General features: G+C 43.2%; 1 protein-coding gene across 4 annotated transcripts in view; it reads right to left on the reverse strand.

Moving 5' to 3' along the window:
* arhgap10 (Rho GTPase activating protein 10) overlaps positions 1–9,738 on the reverse strand; it is a 55,282-nt gene that overhangs the window by 27,229 nt on the left and 18,315 nt on the right. For 2 of the 4 annotated variants that reach the window (XM_019862076.1, XM_019862080.1), the window contains 5 exons: positions 6,785–6,880; positions 5,501–5,562; positions 3,984–4,055; positions 3,760–3,861; positions 942–1,052 (listed from right to left, as the gene is read on the reverse strand). In XM_019862076.1, the coding sequence (XP_019717635.1) occupies positions 942–1,052; positions 3,760–3,861; positions 3,984–4,055; positions 5,501–5,562; positions 6,785–6,880 (443 nt within the window). The remainder of the gene's footprint in view (positions 1–941; positions 1,053–3,759; positions 3,862–3,983; positions 4,056–5,500; positions 5,563–6,784; positions 6,881–9,738) is intronic. The other 2 variants (XM_019862078.1, XM_019862079.1) reach the window with 2 other exon arrangements.

Consider the following 9,738-nt stretch of genomic DNA (forward strand, 5'->3'; position numbering starts at 1 on the left):
GACTATATAGGTCAAATGTTATTTCTTTTCCTGGTAATACGTATGACAACAACCCTCATCCCTGCCTCCACGAAAACACATGAAATTAATTGACGACTCCTATCAGAAATTCTTTGCTAACGTCGGCACAATTCGTGAATCAGACCCAAAGTAAAAAGTCATTTCAGCTAATTTTTCTTCCAATTCCTTTTTTTTTTTAAATTGCATTGACAAAAATGTTTTTTCAACTTTCGTTTAGGTTCCTTCGCTAGTTTCCATGAACTAAAATAACCTTGAACATTATGAATAGTGTATAGACCAGGGGTGCCCATTACGTCGATCCTGATCGACCGGTAGATCGAGGACTGGTCCCAAGTAGATCCGAGGGGTGTAGAGGGGGAAAAAAAAACAAAAAAAAAGACCATTTGTGTGTCTTTGTACATGTTAGTAATATATTTTTGTGTTAATGTACACTGAACCCTAATCATCCTAACAGTCTCATTTTCACAAAAACATTTTAAAAAATAAAATAAAGCAGGTAAGTCTTTAACCTACGGTGGCGCGTGACCGACGCCACCGGAAGTTGTTAGCGCTCCGCAGTCTGCAATTGCAGCTTGCGATCAGAGCTGTTGGCACTATATCTTTTATCGTCATTATTCTCATTCCGAGTTTGCTTCGTGTACAATTCACCGAGGGCACGGGCAAAGAATAGGAATCTAAAGGGCCCAGGGAAGCACTTTAAAACGGTACGTGTGAGCTATGATAGTTAACAGGCTGCAAAAGTGCATCGCATGCCTCCGTGTCAGGCTGTTTCTCATCATGGCGTGCATGCGTGTTCGTGGTAAGGGGCGATCCCGGGAGGTTGGTTGATCGAGAAGTCGATCATCGGTCCAAAAAGTTTGGGCACCCTTGGTATAGACAGTTAGTACATGCAAACATGCATGGCTGGGCACGTCACTCACCGGCTCCACACACTCAAATTTCTTCCTCTCCTGGATCTCCTGCAGCTTGCAAACGTAGTCCAGCGACTCTTCCTGGAAGTGCTGCCTCATGGTTTCCACCTGGACGTCCGCCTGTAGAGAACACGCACACACACGGCGAAGATCATTCTAATCGTGCACAGATGCAGCCTGGAATCCGGTGGAACATGTTGCGGTGGGTGCAAAGACTTAGCGGGCCCTCCCTTGTCGTCGCTCGATTCAAACCGTTGAAAATTGAGCAGTGGAGCTTGAATAACCGTCAACGAGCTGGAAGAGGAACGCTGGAGGGGAATATGTGATGCTACGCGGAGAGTCTGAATCATTCGGTCGAACTCGAGGATGATAAAATCAACCGGCGGTGGCTTGAAAGTCTCGTTTGTGGATAAAAATACGAGCAGAATTTATGGCCGCAAAGAAAAAAAAATGGCAAGAGGACAGAGGACTCGCCACTCTGGGTAAATACTGTGTATGTTCCTGTGACTGGAGGAAATCCCGGCGAGATAATCACCGTAATTATATGCGTGTTACGATCCGAACAGCAGACTATCATCAGCTGTAAGATGTTATTTACACATCAATGGCTTAAAAAAAAAATTATAATAATGAAGAGCTTACAGGAGGATTTCTTCAGCTTCGGGCCTTCGCGTCAATGGAGACAGAAGATTTGAAAATGACTTCTTAATTGCCTTGATACAACTAGTTGGGTCTGTGGAGTGCCGGACCAACCGTCACGGTGAATCAAACAACCAAGAAAATCTTTTTGTTTATTGCCAAAATGTGTCTGAGAGCAATCGGGGTTGAATATTGCCCCACTGTGACCTAACATGGGGCTAATTTACATATTGTTGTCATTTTATGTGAAATGTTCTGTTATGTTCACAATCCAGGTTGTTTTACCTTTTCTTTATTCGGTGTGGGGTTATTATGTAAATTAGCCCCAAGTTTTGTCACAGCGGGGCACATTTTGGGTCTGACTGCTCATAGACACATTTTGGCAGCTAACAAAAGAAATCTTTTTTTTTTCATCATACCTTTTTAATTTAAAACTGGCCAAATGTTTTTCTCATTCAGCTTCTCAACAGTAAATATTATCATTTGTGTCGTGCTCCGTGAGTTCTGTGTTGAATCAAAATACAACTGTTTTTACTTTTTCTGACATGTTGCAGATGAAGCCTGTGACTGAATCGTAATTTCAATTCTTCAATTAATGGACACATTAATCAACAGATGAATCAATCTATTTTTCTTTAAAAAAAAAATCATTTCAATGACGAAAGAACAACTTCACATGTGAATGTTTTGAGTTCCAAGTGTCGTCAAGGAATGAATTAAACTCGTATGTCAAGGCACCGCCGTCTCAGCATTTCCTCGAGATGTGTACTGACAACTGCCCACTCATTTTTATCATCTAAATTACGCCGCTGTGTGGACGTGGACCCTGCGCCCGCGCGCCACGAAGTTTAAACAGTCGCAATGTCAACAGCTTCGAGTGTCCTCGCTTATCACCTTACATGGACATACATGGGACAGCAAAAACAAGCAACCCAAAGAGGTGGCCGGGGGTCTCCATTCAGACGGCAGCGTGGATTGTAGCGCGCGCCGCAGCAGCAGGCCACGGTTGACCTCGGTGCTACGGTCACAGAGAGTGCACGCTTCCTCTGCGAAGCGTGCCAGGAAAATTGTCACTCGAAGCTGCGTCACCGGGAGCCTCACGTGGTCCGAACGGGGCTTCGCGGCGGAACACCACAACCCAAACAAGGCCTGACTAAACAAGAGCATTCAGCGGCTCAGGAGCGGCACGGAGGCTTTGAGATTTGTCACTTGAAAAAGAAAGAAAAAAAAAACCTACAAGATGAACGGATAACGGATGACAAAAAAATACTTTTGATTTCTAAAGCTAAAAGAATATATATATATTTTTTTGTGGTTAACTTGTGTAGATTAATGGGTTTTTTTTTTCTACTGGGAATAAATGCTTTAGAATTTTGCATCGCAACAAGCTGCCAGGTAAAAGAATCATAGCAAATCTATTGATCTACATTTGTAGATATATAAATGGTACCATTACTATGTGTGATATATAACAAATTCATTTTTTTAAATCACATCTCTTGCTCTATTTCTTCCTTCTAAGTCATACCAGTCAAGATTTTTTAATTTTTTTTTTTGTGGGAGGGGCGACTTGGAAACTGAGACCATGCACATGATAGCTTGTCCCCCTTCCAAATCCTTGTTTCCTCATCGTGGGCACGTTCGGAAATTGCTTCACATAGACCATTCGGAAACTTTGAACGTTGTTCAAATTACCCTTTTCGGCGATTCAGAGCGTACCAAAAAAAAAACGGTACACGGATTGCAAGGAACGCAAACGGCCGCGTTCAGAAACGATTGTGAGCGGATTGTGCTTTGTACCCGGGCAGTGCTCGAGGAATGATGAAACGTCGGCGATTAACCACGCTTAAGTATTTCTTTTAGATCTTAAAATGGCTGACATTAAAACGTTCCTGTGAAAACCTAAAGTGAGTTGCCATGGCGACCATTGCTGCTGCTTGTTTCCTATCCATCTTGTCTTTTTTTTTTTTTTTTTTTTTAAAGAAGACAGAGAAGAGGCACCTTCCACACATTCATTCTTGAATGTTGTACTTTAAAAGTGATACCAAACGCATTCAGTCTTCATGGATTTATGAGTGATTTCTTTCCCCTTCATTTCATTGACGTTATGTCACTAATGGTCACCACAGAATAACGGTAAGATCCTTCGAATCACATGTGCTTTTTCCGCGAGCGCGCTTCCAAATACCTCTTGTAGCTGCGGCTCTTTCTTCTTGGCAGACATGTTGAGAAGCTTCTCCAGCGAGCTGTAGTATTTCTCGGTCTCCTTCTCATACTTTTTCCTCTCCGCCTGCGCCAAGAAGAGCCGTGTCAATATCAGCGGAGGGAGAAACAAAGCAAGGCAAACTGCTTTCATTTAGATGGCGTGGGGGGAAGATTAAAAAAAGAAGGCAATTAGCCGTCATACAGTACCCTTACTGTGCCGAGGTGCTCTTTCCTGAATTTCTCCAGGGGTTTCATGAGGGTTTCCGTGATGTTTCTCATCTAGACAGCAGCCGAGACAAACGCCGTTAAAACAACTCCGCTTTCGTCCCAAAATTCAAAACTCATCAAGACCTGAAACATTCCATGAATTGTTTCCGTTTGTTGACTGACAATGCCTGTCGCAAAAGATTTTGTCGGGTTCAATATCGACAGTGACTATTGAAGACTCATTGCCTTCGAAGACATGCATCCCGCCCCTGCAAAAGACTCGTGTCCATTAACACGCCCAGCACCGTCAAAACATTTGATCTTTAGCTGCTACTTCATCAGTCCGTTGATAATAGCTTCAAAAGGAATCGCTTTACTTTTTGAAGTTAATATTTTTGTGGTACCTTAGCACATAGGAACTACATTGATGTTGATGATGTTTAGACCAAAATAGTGATTTGCTCCCATGTAGCAGCATCACATTTACGTGCAGATTTTTTCGATTCAAGTAAAGGCTCTGTCTCCATCCCACTGCATTTTTCCAAGATATAAATCATAAGATTGAGAGAACAAAGACAAAATATTTCAAGAAAAAAGGGTGTCTATTTTTGTCTTTCAGATTAAAATGATCATAGAGGTTAGGTTTATATTTGGTGAGTCTTGGGGGGTGGGGTGGTGGGGGGGTTCATGTTTAATCTCAAAGTCATAAAACCTTTGTTTATGGAAACATGATGTTTAATTTCAAATGTAACTTCCAACTTGAATCTCGGTGTTGTTTTGAAATGAAGCCTTAACACTCTTAACTAAATAAAGCCTTTTATGAATTATGTGTGTGTGTGTGTGTGTGTGTGTGTGTGTGTGTGGGGGGGGGGGGGTTAATAATTACAATTTAGAAGTCAACCAGTGTGACGAAACTTTTGGAGGTCCCACCAAGAAAGGCAAAATATTTTCCCCAGTTCCCGCGGGGGTTCTCCTGCAACTGCGGCCACGGAGACGTGTCTGCGCTTGCAGCCCGTCCCACTTTTCCTTACTGCGCCGTGATGTCATCCCACACTTTAACCGCACTACTGTCTCGGGGGGCGGGGCCCTAAAAACACTCAGTTGTCAGCCACCGAGTCTTGAGTTTGTGACTGGCTTCTAATTACATAACGACAACAACGATGACCTTGGAGCTTGCAGGATTTCTACTGAGAAGAGCACAACGGCCACTCCCATGAAGGTGCAGCGGCGGTGACCCTTAGCCCTTAGACGGGCAGGATTCGCAACACTATCATCATTCATGTGACCAATGAAGCAGGCAGTCCCCCCCACCCCCGGTGCTGCTGTTGCTGGAGAAAATGAAATTCGCCTCCCGGGACCTTTTGCTGGATGACGGAGCAGGATGTTCATAGATGCGAGTACCAAATATGGACATTAGTATGTGCTGTCTGGTTGGAAATACACACACTCAAAACACACATGCAGGTATTTCCCGGACTTTGGCAAGCAGGCTGTGACTGGTCGGCGAGGGCGCTCACCATCAGCTCTCTTTGGTCTTCCAGGTTCCTCAGGAATGAGGAGAACTCCTGCAGTGACTCATCTGGAAAACATGAGTTTCATGGTTTCTGATAACGTTGCAAAAAAGGGAAAAAAAAAATCACTCAACCCACTCTGCAAAAAACAGCAATTTGGGGGAAAAAATAAAGAAATAAAATGATGGTGAAACTTGTTTGATGCCACTCCCAGTTGAAGTTTACGGTCCAACCAAACATAAAACAAAGAAAATGACGTGTATTCGAAACCAGAAAATAACTTTGCCTCAAGCATTTCATCGCTAGCCTCGTGCTAACAATTATCAACGATAGCCAAACTGTTTTTGGTCCTTTGAAGCAACTCATAGTTGAACATAACTGTGGTGCAGCAAATGGTAGACAGACGATATTAACAGGCATATATTCTTTATCTTCTGTGAAAAAAATGTCACACGATTGCAGCTTATGAAGTCACCGAGCGTAGCGGTGACACTTCGTTCGTTTGTCTGTAGGACTGAGCGATACTACGTTCTTCCGGTGGCTAAGGCGGGGCACACCAGATGGAGCAGGAAAATGAATTGAACTTAACTAATTCCTGATGCAAAAACCGTTTGATTCTTGACATTCTATTCACCTTTATTCATACTCTGGTTCTGTAAAGCACAATATTAATAGCTCTGACTTCCAAGCGTGATCACAGAACAACTTATCTCAAGGCGTCACTGTACGTTTGTTTTCCTTGAAGCAACCACCTCACCATTGTTACATCGGTGCAGCTTGAGCATACAGAAACTAGCGGAGACGTTCCAGTAATTACAGAGCTTCAAAGAACTGCTACTTTAAAACACAAGGAGCAGCGACAATTATGAAAATAGAAAACGTGATTCTCTCAGCTCAGCGGGGATAAAAAAATAAAATCACTTTAGTTGAGTTCGGAACCTTCCCTCTTGTTCTGCGTGCTCTCCAGTAGAGCTCGGTTGTGCCTTGGCGTGTTGCAGCGCAGCGTTGTTCAGTCCTACGGTCTAAATTTCAACTGGCCTGTCGGTATACCGGAAAAAGCCACTCGGAACAGCTGCTTAAAAATCCGCGATGGAACTGAAGCGCAAAGGATGAAGAGAGTGAAGAGTGGGGGTTCACAGAGAGGCATTCAAAACATTTGAGGCGACATTAAATCATGCTGCTTTGCCGTTAGGACGCACGGGAGCGATTCTATTTAAACTGGACGTGAAGAACCAAAGAAGACAAGCATTTGCACTTCAGCGGATAGGACGCCACAAAGGCCGCGCTTACCGATGCACCGCTCGTCGTCTGTCTTGGCGTCGCCGATGTACTCAAACTGAAACTCTCCCAGGCACTGGGCGAACTTTCGCTGCGCCATCCCCAACTCTGAAAAAAGCACATAAAAACCGTTCACCATTTTTGTTTTTAAATTCTGATTTGCATTGTTTTGATTTGCAATTAATGAAGTGCTGGGGCCTTGGTGTCAAGTGTGCTTGAGAATTATACACAGCACTTGGTGGAAGTACTGCTGAGTTTTTTTTGTTTTTTTTTGTGTGAAGCTAAACTTGAATCTCAAGAACCGCCAGCATTACAATGACATCATTCTCCGCCATCTGCACCAGACGGCATCGGCGCAATCTGACTGGAGTCTTCTTACGGCTCTGATGACATCACTGCTTTTCTTGTACGCGCATTTGCCTCGGGAGGGAAGGTTTGGCAGAAAACGCATTGTGAACCGTCGACTCGCCCGGCCTTTCGACCACGTCATTTCACCCTCCGATGCATTGTGGTGAACCCCTTTGCAAACATCCTGTTTGTCTTACAGGCTCGGGCGGCCGGCCGCAAGTCAAAACTTGTGTGAAGCGGTGGGTTGACTATCCACACGCATCTACGGCAACCAGCAAAAAGAAAATGACTCTGAAAATAGCGTTCACACACAGGGCAAAACGAAAAAAATGATTTCCAGAGATTCCCCTGACTTGGCATGTATACGATGGCAGTAGCGTTGTCCCCCACCCACCACACCCCCGCCCCCACTTGGGAAGAAGCATGGCAGAATGCGGACAGGGTATTTTAAGACTAGAGCAGTGCAGCGCAAGGGAGCGTTGGCGTGTCTCCGGCCTTGACGAAAACAATCTACTTGGCAATGTAAGAGACCGTCTTCCTGTTCAAGTATCCAACAAAACGTTGAAGTCACCTTTTAGTTTGGAGGGGCTCTGAAGAGTTTGCAAACACGTGCTGTGGATTACACGAAGGTACCGGCCTCACCAAACACGTGAGCCGTGATGGCCAGTCTGCTCGAGGTGAGCACAAAGGCGGGGGGCACACCGATGCACAACTTTAGGGTTCCTCTTCAGCACTAAGAAGAGGAAACGCATGGGGTTTGACATAAACGGTAAGTCAGAAGAAATGGTGTGAGACATACAAGAAAAATGATTGTGTGTTCACGACTAACAAGTCGGAGATGTATTTATCTCCTGAATCAAAAAAAGCAAACAACCAAATTTACAACAACTCGCTAATCAACAAATGAACCGGATAACCCCAAAGAATTCCGAACCCACCAAACCAACCAACAAATTGAATGACTAACCATCCAAATCACCAATAAGCGACATGCGCAACGCATGTACATTATGTGTGCGTCAATTGAGTTAGAGAAAAAAACAAAACAAAAAGATTAAAAAATCGGGCCAGCAAACAAACTAGCAGACATTGAAAATTTCTGTGCTGGTAAAAAAGTCTAACTGTAAACCTTAAAGCTTGCAGGCATTGTTTCAAAGACTTTAAAGCCTTACATGACAAAATGGCAGGTGCACTTTGTGCCATGTTTAACAGCTCGGGAATTTACAGGCTTGAACGTTGGCATAAAAAAAAAAAAGATGGATTCACAGTTTACTCACAATTCCTCAACCAATCTACCAAACAACCAACATACATACTCAACAACAAACTTCATTTTTTTTTGGTGGGGGGGGGGGGGTTGTATGTACTTGAAACTTCATCATAGGCTATAATAAAGTGATTTTTTTTTCTTCACAAAGTGCTCAGAACTATCTATCAGTCAAGTGTAACACCTCCACCACCAGCAATGGAGCTACGGCGGGTCAGCAAAATGTTTTGGCAGTATAAAATACTGCAGTGTATGGAGCGCTGCAATTGACTTTGAACCGATTGTTAATCTAGAACAAATCTTAACCACACACCGTGCTGGAATCCAGAGCAGGGTGTGCAAGCCCATAAAAGGTGACTCTTGTCATGGCGCTTGCAGCACGAATAGCTCTTCTTGACTTGCAGTCTGGTTGCTAATGGTAACCGTTGGCGAATCTGCCACCTTGCACCTCCACTACTTTTAAACTCCATGTTATTTTAGGGGTTTTTTTTGTTTTGTTTTTACCCCTGTCAAGACATAACTACTTTCAGAAACTGTTGCACAACTGCCAGGGTTTTTTTTTTTTTTTTTTTTTATGACCGCCTTGTCAAACATTACATACGATGAGGAGGAGTCCCAAAGAGAGGATCCTTTTGGTGAATACGAGAAAAAAACAAAAAACAAACAAACATGCAAAACACATTATCTGTCTCGGGGGGCAACTTGTTTATTTTTTTATGGTCCAGCTTGATTTTGTGTTATTTGCCCCTTGGAAACTGTTTGGAAATAAGTAAGCCCTTTACTCTTGTCAGACACAGAGTGGAAACTTGATCAGCTCCCACTGATGGCACAAATATGTTTTCACAACATGACAAAGAACCCGGACACACCTTGACAAAGCAGAGACACCGCTTCCTACAAGACGTGAGATGACGCGAGGTCATACTGCAAAGAAACTCTGTCAGTTTGTCGCGGTCCAGTTTAAACCTCGTAACGACACGTAAGGACGATACGTTCACTTTTTAAATGAGCAACTGCTAAATAACAATCAAACCATTTTCTATACGGCTCAGTCTCATTCTGGACTTGATCGCAGCTGACTTTGGCCAAAACATTTTGGTAAATATTTTTTTCCATTGAACGCACTCTGTAGGTATATTAGTAAATGCTAATTATATATATATATATATATATATATATATATGATACGTTCACTTTTTAAATGAGCAACTGCTAAATAACAATCAAACCATTTTCTATACGGCTCAGTCTCATTCTGGACTTGATCGCAGCTGACTTTGGCCAAAACATTTTGGTAAATATTTTTTTCCATTGAACGCACTCTGTAGGTATATTAGTAAATGCTAATTTT

The sequence above is a fragment of the Hippocampus comes genome, unplaced genomic scaffold, assembly GCF_001891065.2.
Source record: "Hippocampus comes isolate QL1 unplaced genomic scaffold, H_comes_QL1_v1.1 scaffold7, whole genome shotgun sequence".
NCBI classification, from domain to species: Eukaryota; Metazoa; Chordata; class Actinopteri; order Syngnathiformes; family Syngnathidae; genus Hippocampus; species Hippocampus comes.